Raw genomic sequence first — 12,814 nt, 5'->3', positions numbered from 1 at the left:
AAGCCTCTGTTCCCTGGAGGCTGGTGCTGAAGCCGGCTGTCATCCATTCTCCCCTGCTCTGCCGGTGAGCAGAGGAGATTGAATGAATGAAAAACTGACCTGCTGTGACCTCCGGACCGTGGAAGAATGCAAGTGATGAGGTCATGGCAGTTCAAGCTCTGACACATTGACCTCATCACTTGCATTCTCCAATGGTCAGGAGGTCACAGCACGTCAGTTTTTCATTCATTCTCCTCTGCTTGCTGGCAGAGCAGGGGAGAACGGATGACAGCCAGCTTCAGCACCAGCCACCGGGGTACAGCGGCTTACAGTAGCACGTCTTCCCCGGCGGCCGTCTGTACGGTCCTGATGCGCCACTCGTGTGTCGCGCGTAGTAGACACATGGACACTGATACCTCCTGTACCGTAAATATCAGGACGTATGAAACCGGCCTCAAAGGGGTTGTGCAGTCCAAATCGATATGTCTGCAGTCACTCTGCGTGACTGCAGACTTATGAATCCCCCCAGAGTACACACTGTGCACTGCGATTTGGACCGGACAACCCCTTTAAGCCCCATTCAGATGGGTTTTTTTCCCCCATGCATCAGATTTTCAGTGTTTGATGCACGTGCTAGTTTTTCCATCAGTAATTTTTTTGCATGCATAAAAAAAATATTTTTTTTTGCAAAGCTTTCCCTACCGATTACAAATGTTAAAAGTGGGCAACGTACTAATGCCATCTATGTGTTCTCTGCAATTTTCATGGTCCCATAGATTTGTATGGGTGGCCTGGATCTAAACCAGACACACACAAAAAAAAATCAAGGACAAGTGAGCAGCCTCAGACTAATATAATGAGACACAAAACTGCGCCATTTTGCTCCAATACATAAAAAAAGGAAATGTGAAAGAACGTTCTTTACTTATGAGACGACGCTACAAGGTGAGAGGTGACCTCTGCCGCACGTCAAGTTGCGAGCGCATCCAGATCGCCCACCTCTTTTATTGAAGCCTATGCACCAAAGCTGTATTTTTTGGGATTTGTATATTTTTTTTATAATCAGACCACACAGACATCTATCGCCACCTCCCAGCTCCTCATGGCTGCAGCTTTGCACCATCCAACACCTTTCAGAAAATGGAATTAAACTTTTAATTTACAAATCTAATTGGACAAACTCTCTCAACATCATCTCCAAACCTGTGATCATTTCTCCCCTAGATCTACTCTAATGAGGGCTCCCAGTCACCTGGGCTTCCTCAGTTTGGACCAAACCATCTGCACCAATAGGAGAGTTGTTCATCTCCTGCATATTTGCACATTGCCTATTCCCACACTGTCAACCTACTCAGCTCTCCACAACCCTCCAATACATGACTGATTCCATTGTATGAGATATGGATTCTCCATACACAGGCAGAAGAGAGGACTTGATCCCCCCCCCCCCCGGAGATTCAATGGAACCGTCCAAAAAAAAGTTTGCGAAAAGTTGCAAACTGTTGCAAAACTCAGGTAAAAAGTGCAAAGAGCTGAAGAGACATAAAGAGGATGGATGAAGAGGAAGGAGGAGGAGGATTGCAGGTGAAGGAGGAGAGCCAGCCCTGTGCACTGGGTAATGTGTGAGCTGAGATGATTAATTATCAGGACTCATTACTGCTCATTGAGGGGCTATAAAGGAATAAAAAGCTTTAATAAGAGCTCAATGAGGGACCAGCCCTCAGAGCTCCACTCAGCCACTGCACTGGGAAGACAAGGGGAGATGGGGTCATTTTTTTTGGCTAGTGAGCCTCATATCAAATCTTATATGGGGGTGCATGGCTGTGATTAGGGGGTCTCACTGTGGCCCATGCATTTCTCTAGGTGGAAAGTGATCGGGTCTTTGCCTGGCACAGACAACCAGCTGCTGAAAATCACTCCAGAGAATTGGGGGGGGGCACATTTGCACCAATTTTTTTAAACTTTTTAAAATGGTAGCGTCAGATGAGTCAGTCTATTAAAAATCCTCACCGTGCCCGTGTTTCAGGTTGTCCATGGTGACCTCACAATCATGGTGTAGTCGGTGCGTTCAGTATATATGCAGACAATTACTAAAAAGACAATCCCTGGCATGTGATAGTATAACAATAGTGCATTACAGCGCCGAATACAACAGAGCGACTATCCGTATACAGTGATAAAGACAAGCGCCATAAAGATAATCCCCTTACATAAAGTGGCATAACTTTGACAGCAGTGATGAAGTGCTGGTTCTCCAGGGGTTACAGTGTGGTACGCACACATGGGACTCATTTGCTACCAGGAACGATGTGAGCACAGTGCGCCCCCTTTTTCTATTGGCTGTGCCAGGTACTGCACCCTAGTCAAGTGAATGGAACTGAACTGCAGTGTCAGCCGCAGCCAATGCACGAGAGTGGTGGCAGTCTCACTGGAAAAAAAAAATAAGAAAATCGCCTTTTTTAACATATGATTACTCCAGTTTCTTCTCTAATCAGAAGCGTCCTTCCCGGAGTCGTCCTCTTCTGCTCTGAGATTAGGACTCTTCAGTCTCATTCACAATCTGTTTTCCATGTCTGAGTTCTATCTGTGATTTTCCTGGATAAAACCTGCCCCCGTTCTAGTCTGATGCTGTCAGAGGTTCGTCCTTTATCACAGACTGAGGCCCTGAATCATCATGTGCATTTTTTTTAAGTCAGTTTTCCTTTTTTCTCGTGGTTTTCGTTGTTGGTTTTTGTGCCAAATTCTTATTCTAAAGGTTTTGTTTTTTTCTTTTTTGACTGGTTTTGTATCTTTTTAACTAATCTAAAATCATTGGGAAATGCCACAGTGATGTAAACATCGGAAAACTAAACAAAGCACAACTTGAATACAAGCGCTAATCGTTTGATGACTTGGTCACAAAAAAAAAGTCACATAAAAAAGTGGTGAAATTGCAGCGATGAATCGAGCCCCGACTACCCACAATAAATCACAGACACGTGTCGGTTATTGATCCGAGTCACGGATAAATATCACACAAGTTTCTGGGCCCTTGACCATCATGGACAGCACATGGATGCATTCTGTCTGCCATGTATGCTGTCCATGATTAAGGGCTCGTTCAGACAGCTATTTTCCACCTACAAGTTTTCAAGGATAGAACTACAGAGTGGGCCATTTATATGGTTACACCTGGATGGGCCATTTATAAAGTTGGATCCAAAATGGCCGTCATGGTCACCACCCATCTTGAAAAGTCCCCCCCCCCATATACTAATGTGCCACAAACAGGAAGTTGATATCACCAACCATTCCCATTTTATTTAGGTGTATCCATATATAAGGCCCACCCTGTAGTACCTCCGATAGTCTTTGGGGCTGTTCACATGTCAGATGAACATGGAGAAACTTTTTTTTTTCATCTGAGAAAAAAACGATGAAATCTCTAACTAAACTTGGATGATAATTTGAGTAAAATCTGATGAAACTATGCCCAATATCACTGATGAAACTGCGATCGTTTTTCTGATAGCAGTGAATTTGTAGCAGTTCGTCCACATTTTAGCGCACAGTTCCTGCCTACCACCGCCACTTTGTATGATCCCTTACAGCAGGAATGTAGATCCTCCAGCCCGCCAGTTTGTCCTTTTCCCAGCCTAGCGGCCACTTATTCCCAGCTGCGGACCCTTTAATTGCTCTTTACACTGCAAGCATGTGCAAGCAGCATTCACTTCTGAACACTGTGACACATGCAATTAAAGATTACGTCCTGGCAAGACCCAACATCAGGATGTACTGTGCAGCATCAGCACGCTCTGTTCTCCAGTCCCATCAACAAAAACAGCAGTGGCAGCCCCAGCATCTCCTGTGATGTATATGCCCCGGCGTCTCCTGTGATGTATATGCCCCAGCGTCTCCTGTGATGTATATTCCCCAGCGTCTCCTGTGATGTATATTCCCCAGCGTCTCCTGTGATGTATATACCCCAGCGTCTCCTGTTGTGTATATGCCCCAGCGTCTCCTGTGATATATATGCCCCAGCGTCTCCTGTTGTGTATATGCCCCAGCGTCTCCTGTTGTGTATATGCCCCAGCGTCTCCTGTTGTGTATATGCCCCAGCGTCTCTTGTTGTGTACGTGCCCCAGCGTCTCTTGTTGTGTACGTGCCCCAGCGTCTCTTGTTGTGTACGTGCCCCAGCGTCTCCTGTTGTGTACGTGCCCCAGCGTCTCCTGTGATGTATATTCCCCAGCGTCTCCTGTGATGTATATACCCCAGCGTCTCCTGTTGTGTATATGCCCCAGCGTCTCCTGTGATATATATGCCCCAGCGTCTCCTGTTGTGTATATGCCCCAGCGTCTCCTGTTGTGTATATGCCCCAGCGTCTCTTGTTGTGTACGTGCCCCAGCGTCTCTTGTTGTGTACGTGCCCCAGCGTCTCTTGTTGTGTACGTGCCCCAGCGTCTCCTGTTGTGTACGTGCCCCAGCGTCTCCTGTTGTGTACATGCCCCAGCGTCTCCTGTGGTGTACATGCCCCAGCGTCTCCTGTGGTGTACATGCCCCAGCGTCTCCTGTGGTGTACATGCCCCAGCGTCTCCTGTGGTGTACATGCCCCAGCGTCTCCTGTGGTGTACATGCCCCAGCGTCTCCTGTGGTGTACATGCCCCAGCGTCTCCTGTGGTGTACATGCCCCAGCGTCTCCTGTGGTGTACATGCCCCAGCGTCTCCTGTGGTGTACATGCCCCAGCGTCTCTTGTTGTGTACATGCCCCAGCGTCTCTTGTTGTGTACATGCCCCAGCGTCTCTTGTTGTGTACATGCCCCAGCGTCTCTTGTTGTGTACATGCCCCAGCGTCTCTTGTTGTGTACATGCCCCAGCGTCTCTTGTTGTGTACATGCCCCAGCGTCTCCTGTTGTGTACATGCCCCAGCGTCTCCTGTTGTGTACATGCCCCAGCGTCTCCTGTTGTGTACATGCCCCAGCGTCTCCTGTTGTGTATATGCCCCAGCGTCTCCTGTTGTGTATATGCCCCAGCGTCTCCTGTTGTGTATATGCCCCAGCGTCTCCTGTGGTGTATATGCCCCAGCGTCTCCTGTGGTGTATATGCCCCAGCGTCTCCTGTGATGTACTGTATATGCCCCAGCGTCTCCTGTGATGTATATGCCCCAGCATCTTCTGTGATGCATAATCCCCAGCATCTCCTGTGATGTTTATGCTCTAGCCTCAGCGTCTCCTATGTGATGTATACAGCAGCCCCAGTGTAAGGGTTGTGCTGTGAGAAAAGGCTGGAACAACCCGGAAGTGGACCCTCTGGGTCACAGCTCCAGAGCCCCCGGGGGCGAGCTGACCAGGTGGAGCCACCCCCTGTACAGGGAGTGTTAGGGGCAGGCCCACAGGGGATGCAACAGTGACAGCCGGAGCCAAAGGGGGACTGGGGTAAGCACCAGGGAGATAACAGTGGAGAATCCGAGCTGCAACTGAAGTGAGGAATACAGGGACCACGGAGCGAGAGAGACGTGAGGACCAGGAGCACTTGGGGATGGCGGAGACTGGAGGCTGCAAGAGAACGAGAAAATAAACAATACAGCGGACAAGAGGGCTCATAGCGGACAGACAAGGGAACCCGCAGGCACGAGGAACACCAGACAGCCTGCCAGAGGTGGTAGTACGGAGGGAGACCCAGAAGCAGGGACAAAGACAGGGACATGGAGCAAAACAGGAGGTTGAGAACACAGAAGCTACCAGTGGTAGCACAGGCAGACAGCAAAGGTAGCGGTAAAGGGCCTGAAGACAGGGCGAGCGCTGGCAGCGAGGACAGCGTCACCGCATAAGATAATCAGCATCTTACCTGGCCTGGCGCCGAGTAGAAATAGTCGGTGGGCGCCGCCTTGTTGGGGGCGGAGCCTCCGCATCACTGCTCCCAGAAGTCTGAGCGCCGGGTGAGATGTCGGGCGCAGGAGCGACGCTGAGGACCCCGGACGACGGGAGTGGGGGCGCACCGGGAGGTGCGCAGAAGATTCGGGAGGCGCACAGGGCCGTGCAGGTGAGTAGCGGTGGAGGGCGTGACAGTACCCCCCCTTCCTAATGCTGGTGAGAAATCGTCTCATGATAAGAGGAGCATTAATGTTTTCTCGAGGTTCCCAAGATCTCTCCTCAGGTCCGAAACCTCTCCAATCGACCAAAACCAAGGTTCTCCCCCTAACTGCCTTCATGGTGAGTATATCCTTCACCTCAAAGATATTATCAGAACTGCTAGGTTGGGGATTTTGAGAAGAGGCCGAGTGGAAGCGGTTAAATACCGCAGGTTTGAGGAGTGATACATGAAAGACATTAGGGATTCTCAGCGAGGCGGGCAATTTCAACTTGTAGGCCACGTCATTGATACGCCTTAAGATTTCAAAGGGGCCAATGTAACGTGGACCTAACTTATAGGAGGGAATCTTTAGTCTGATATACCGTGAGGATAGCCAGACTTTATCTCCGGGGAGATACGGAGGCGCGTCCTAACGTTTTTTGTCGGCATACCTCTTCATTCTGCAACTGGCTCTCTCAAGAGCCTCCTTGGTGTCCCTCCAAATCTGCAAGTGGAGCGACCTGCGGGGCCTGGGGGTACTCGGTACTGGGCCCGTCGACTTCCATGGGGGACGGTGTCACGGCGGCGGTGACCCGGTCCGTGGCCCAGAGGCGTCCAGTAAATGAAATAGGGGAAAGTTTTGTGGTATTTATGTGGTAAAAATAAAGATAATGTTTATAGATTGTGAAATACGTGACGCCACCTGTGGTATTCTGGTCAGAGGTGACCAGCGCTGCGGTGTTGTTCCTCTGGGATGGATGTTGGGCGCAGCTATGATGTTGTAGCCCTCCACAGGTAGAGCAATAGTCCCAGGGCAAAGATGTTAAATAAATAGTAAAAATGGCTGTAAACGTTGGGGTGCAGATAAATGAGAGAAAGACACAGAGAGGTGCAGTTTCTTCACCTTTTACTGGTAATAGGTTGCAGTCCGGAGTACCACATACAGGTGATGGAATGAGCCCGGCTCGCCTGGAGGCATTCAGGGGATCCACCTAGCCAGGTGGGGATTTAGGACCTTCCTTTCTGCGCTTTGTATGTGGGTCTCCGCTGTATATGACTAAGCTGTGACCCTCTATTCGTGATGGTTTCACTAACCTGTACGGCTGTCAGTGTGAGCCTATTCCACGGGTACCGTTCTCTTCACCGTCGGCCCCGGGCTCCTTATCCGCTGCCATGCCCTCAGGTGATCAATGTGCACAGGAATTTACAATCCCCTGTACTTTCAGATTCGGCTATCAGGGCGTACAGCTCCTGTCAGCCTAGGACTCTGATGTCCCTTTTCTCTTTATTAGCGCTTCACTCAGGGGTCTGCTATATGCAGTATTTTAGCTTCCCTAGAGTCTCTCAGTCTCTGCTCTTGTCCTTTCCCTCTTCACAGATCAGCTGCCTGTCTTCATCTGACAGGATCTTCTAGAAAGATCTCTTTACCTCACGTCCTCACGTTTAAACTGTCCTTTTTCCTCACAGCTGCTTCGTTTCCATGACAACTCCTCAGCTGACTTCTAGCTGACTCACCAACCCCCTCTGCTGGCCAGAATTTATAAGACATCTCCCTTTTCTGACCTGCAGCAGGAAATTGTGATTTAATCTATTACCTGGCATGGGGGTCCCTTTCTGCCTCCAAGCATGACTTCACCTCTTAGACAGAGGCGATGTCACTGTGACAGCCGGACTCAGGGGTGTCACACGAGAAGTCCACAGACAAGGAGTCCGCCGCCGGTACACACGAGGTGGGGGAAACGGGAAGGGGGATGCCAGGATGTTGTCCGAAAACCACAAAATAGGGAGACTTGGAGGAGGCTTCACTGGGATGATTATTGTAAGCGAATTCAGCCCATGGGAGAAGAGAAACCCAGTCATCCTGGTGAGCATAGGAAAAATGCCGGAGGTAGGAAGTCAGGACTTGGTTGACTCGCTCAACTTAACGTTCGACTGGGGATGATAGGCTGAGGAGAAATCCAGAGTTATCTTCATCAATCCGCAGAGAGCTCGCCAAAAACGGGAGGTAAACTGAACTGCTCGATCCGAGACAATATGCTGAGGGAAGCCATGGAGTCGGAAGACGTGGAGCAAGAAAATCTTCGCCAACTCAGGGGCAGAAGGCAGGCTTGGCAAAGGAACGAAGTGAGCCATTTTGGAAAACCGATCAACGACCACTAAGATAACGGTACATCTTGAGGAGGGAGGTAAATCGGTGACGAAGTCCATAGCGATATGGGTCCACGGGGTCGTAGGCACGGGCAGCGGATGTAAGAGTCCCAAAGGAAGGTGTCTAGGGACCTTGTTCCTGGCACACGAGGGACAAGAAGCGATGAAATCCAACACGTCCTGGCGAAGCGAAGACCACCAATAGTGGCGGGAGACGAGAGAGAGAGTTTTCTTGACTCTAGCATGTCCAGAAAATTTAGACAAATGACCCCAATGCAGGACTTTCGGTCTGTCTCCACTATGAACAAAGGTCTTACCCGTTGGTGGAGAAAGTACGCTAAGTGGAGCCACGGTAAGGATTTTGGCCGGATTGATGATATGCGTAGGCCCATCTTCCTTGTCCACTGACAAAAATGACCGGGATAGAGCGTCGGCTTTGATGTTCTTATTTCGTGATCGAAAGTGGAGTTCAAAATCAAAGCGTCTGAAAAACAAAGACCATCGGGCTTGCCGTGGGTTGAGCCTTTGGGCGGACTGAACATAAGCCAAATTTTTATGATCCGTGAATATGATAAACGGATGGACGGCGCCCTCGAGAAGATGGCGCTACTCCTCGAGGGCCAGCTTTATGGCCAATAGTTCTCTGTCTCCCATAGAGTAATTACGTTCCGGAGCGGAGAAAGCTTTAGAAAAGAATCCGCACGTGACCAAGCGACCAGAGGAGGATTTTTACAGAAGGACTGCTCCTGCTCCCACTGAAGATGCATCAACCTTGAGGATGAATGGCCTATTGGCATCTGGGCGGTGGAGCACCGGAGACTTCGAACTCTTGTTTCAGGGCTTCGAAGGCCGCTTCAGCGTCAGGGGGCCAGGAGTTGTGGTTGACCCCTTTGCGGACGAGAGCAGAAATAGGCTTGGTCAGTGACGAAAAATGACAGATAAATTGCCTGTAAGGCTGAGTTCACACGTGGCGTTTTTTTCGCGTTTCCGCGGCGGATTTAACCGCGAAAAATAAGCATCCCATGCATTCCTATGGGATTCCGCAATGCTGTGCTAATGCTGCGGTTTTTACCGCGGCGGAATCGCTTCGCGGTAAAAACCGCAGCATGCTCATTAATTTGCGGAATCGCGGCGCTCCCGCACCCATAGGAATGCATTGTTCTGCTTACTTCCCGCATGTGGCTGTGCACAACATGCGAAAAGTAAGCAGAACATTTGCGGATGGTACCCACGGTCCGGAGGAGAGGAGTCTGTCCTCCGGGCTTTGAGTACCGTATCCCTGTAAAAAATAGAATTTAAAAATAAAAAATATTGTTATTCTCACCCTCCGGCGTCCCGCGCAGCCTTCCCGCCTCTCTCCACGCTCCCGTTCCCAGTAATCCTTTGCGAAAATGCCCGTGATGGCATCCGTTCTCGCGGGATCGCGAAGTCTCGCGGTCATTCGCGCGACGTCATCGCGAATCACCGCGAGACGTCGCGATCCCGCGAGAGCGGACGCCATCGCGGGCATTTTCGCAAAGGATTACTGGGAACGCCTGCGCGGGACGTCGGAGGGTAAGAATAAAACCATTTTTTATTTTTTTTTTACATTCTATCTTTTACTACTGATGCTGCATAGGCGGCCTCAGTAGTAAAAAGTTGGTCACACTCGTCAAACACTATGTTTGACGAGTGTGACCAACCTGTCAATCAGTAATCCAAGCGATGCTACAGATCGCTTGGAGAACGCTAGCATTTTGCAAGCTAAATACGCTTGCAAAATGCTAGTTTTTCCGCGGGAAAATCGCGGGAATTTAAAATGCGATTTTCCCGCGGACTGGAATTCCGGAATTCTCGCGGTAATTTCCGCGAGAGTTCCGCTACGTGTGCACTTAGCCTAATAATTGGCGAAGCCCAAAAAGCGCTGGATTGCCTTTACTCCAAGGGGACGTGGCCAATTGAGGACGGCAGAAACTCTCAGGGTCCATTTCTAAGCCTCAACTCGAAACGATGTAACCAAGAAAAGGCAACGAAGCTTGCTCAAAGAGGCATTTCTCCAATTAGGCAAAAAGGTGATTCTCCCTGAGGCGTTGGAGGACCTGGCGGACGTCTCAACGATGTGTGGACAAGTCGGGGGAGAAGATCAAGATGTCGTCTAAGTAGACCACAACACAGACATAGAGGAGATCTCGAAAGATGTCATTGACGAGTTCCTGGAATACTGCAGGCGCATTGCAGAGACCAAATGGCATGACTAAATACTCGTAATGACCGTCCCGTGTGTTGAATGCGGTCTTCCACTCATCCCCGGACCGTATGCGAACAAGGTTGTAGGCTCCTCGCAGATCAAGCTTGATAAATACTCGTGCTCCCCTCAGGCGATCAAAGAGTTTAGAGATGAGCGGCAGCGGGTATTTGTTCTTCACCGTGATGCGGTTTAGGCCACGATAGTCGATGCACGGACGAAGGGACCCATCCTTCTTTTTCACAAAAAAGAAGCCCGCTCCTGCAGGAGATGAGGATTTCCGAATGAAACCTCTGGCCAAGTTATCCTGAACGTACTCCGACATGGCTTGTGACTCGGCTAGAGAGAGTGGATAAATCCTTCCACGAGGAGGAGTGGTTCCAGGAATGAGCTCGATGGAGCAGTCATAGGGTCGATGTGGAGGAAGGACCTCAGCTTCTCTCTTGTCGAAGACATCCGAGAAGGCACTATACGCAGACGGCATTCCGGAGGGAACGGGGAGAGGACGGGGCACACCTACGAGATGCACCGGCAGCAGACACCGAGCCCGACAGGACTCCCCCCAGCGCAGAACATTGCCGTTACGCCAATCCAAGGTGGGCTCGTGGAGCCGCAGCCAAGGAAGACTGAGGAGGACAGGGTGAGAGATACCAACTAAAACATAGAACGTAATTCTCTCTTTGTGCAGGGCCCCTATTTGCAGCTCAATATCTTGCGTAACCAAGGTAACGGTCTCTTGTAAGGGGTTGCCGTCCACAGATGCAAGGATCTGCGGATTCTCCAGGGTCCTCACGGGGACAGAAAATTTGGTGACCTCATCGAGCCTAATGAAATTTCCAGCGGCACCCGAGTCTACGTAGGCCGCCAAGGAAACTCGCTTATCACTGACATGCAAGAGGACAGACAAAGTAAGGGGTTGAGAGGTTTCATGCACACCTAGGGAGGCCTCTCTTACCTGACCTAGGCGGAGAAGTTTTCCGGACGTTCCGGACAGGTTCGGAGCAAATGAGACCCACTGCCGCAATAGAAACAGAGACCCTGGGAACTTCTCTCCTTGCGACGCTGTTCAGAGAGCCTCAGGTGGTCCACTTGCATCAGCTCAGGCGCGGAAGCAGAAGTGAGAGCCCTGGAACAGGGACTGGGTGGTCTGCGAGCAGATGGCAATGGGCGCGCATGTCTTCTCTCACGAGCCCGTTCCTGGAACCGGAGATCAATCCGAGTGGCCAGAGAAATTAGATCTTCCAGGGCAGTGGGGGTGTCGCGACCAGCAAGCTCATCCTTTATATGCCCCGAAAGACCCCGCCAAAAGGCTCCCACCAAGGCCTCGTTGTTCCAACCCAAGTCGGACGAGAGGGTCCGAAACTGGATGGCGTACTGGCCCACGGGTTGAGAACCCTGGCTCAGACTGAACAGGGACTCTGTAGTAGAGGCCAGACGGCCTGGTTCGTCGAATACCTGACGAAAGGTATCCAAAAAAAACGACAGCTGAGTAACCACAGGGTCGTCACGCTCCCAGAGGGGATTCACCCATGCTAAAGCGTCCCCTTCTAGGTGGGAGATTATGAAGGCCACCTTGGACCGGTCAGTGGGGTACTGCAGGGGCAAAAGTTCAAAATGCAGACGGCATTGGTTCAGGAAACCCCGGCATAGTTTTGCGTCACCGTTATACCGGGGTGGTTTGGCCAACCGCGGTAGCAGGTGAGGAACAGCGGCTGGAGGAGGGGCAGAGGCAGCCGCCTGCAGGGAGAGCAATCGACCGTCAGCCGAAGCCATGTAACTGAGGATATGACTTTGAGCATCACGCTGCTGGGCCAGCTCCTGTTGTAAACCAGCCAGCTGAGCAGCGTTACTCAGGTCAGAGGATTGGAGAGCAGAGAGGCGCGCGTCCATAGATTTCATAAAGGATATTATGCGCGTTTGATTCTCCCGTAAGAAATCTAGCTCTTTCTGAGTAGCCGCGGCTCCAGCGGGATCCATGGCCTGATTATGCTGTAACAGTTGTGCTGTGAGAAAAGGCTAGAACAACCCGGAAGTGGACCCTCTGGGTCACAGCTCCAGAGCCCCCGTGGGCGAGCTGACCAGGTGGAGCCACCCCCTGTACAGGGAGTGTTAGGGGCAGGCCAACAGGGGATGGAACAGTGACAGCCGAAGCCAAAGGGGCGACTGCGGTAAGCACCAGGGAGACAACGGTGGAGAATCCGAGCTGCAACTGAAGTGAGGAATACAGGGACCACGGAGCGAGAGAGACGTGAGGGCAAGGAGCACTTGGGGATGGCGGAGACTGGAGGCTGCAAGAGAACGAGAAAATAAACAATAATACAGCGGACAAGAGGGCTCAGAGCGGACAGACAAGGGAACACGCAGGCACGAGGAACACCAGACAGCCTGCCAGAGGTGGTAGTACGGAGGGAGACCC

At 50.9% G+C, this 12,814-nt stretch overlaps 1 protein-coding gene across 3 annotated transcripts in view; it reads left to right on the top strand.

The window, feature by feature from the left end:
• The first annotated feature begins 1,340 nt into the window (after positions 1-1,340).
• The window catches only part of NOBOX (NOBOX oogenesis homeobox), a 41,286-nt gene continuing 29,812 nt past the window's right edge, over positions 1,341-12,814 (top strand). The window contains exon 1 of one of the 3 annotated variants that reach the window (XM_073552735.1): positions 1,341-1,494. In XM_073552735.1, the coding sequence (XP_073408836.1) occupies positions 1,380-1,494 (115 nt within the window). In that variant the 5' untranslated portion in view covers positions 1,341-1,379. Of the gene's footprint in view, positions 1,595-12,814 lie in introns of all 3 variants that reach the window. The other 2 variants (XM_073552736.1, XM_073552737.1) reach the window with 2 other exon arrangements.

Source organism: Dendrobates tinctorius, unplaced genomic scaffold (assembly GCF_039654945.1).
Source record: "Dendrobates tinctorius isolate UK_male_01 unplaced genomic scaffold, ASM3965494v1 ptg000196l, whole genome shotgun sequence".
In the NCBI taxonomy this organism is placed as follows: Eukaryota; Metazoa; Chordata; class Amphibia; order Anura; family Dendrobatidae; genus Dendrobates; species Dendrobates tinctorius.
This window is presented reverse-complemented; position numbering and strand designations above follow the sequence as displayed.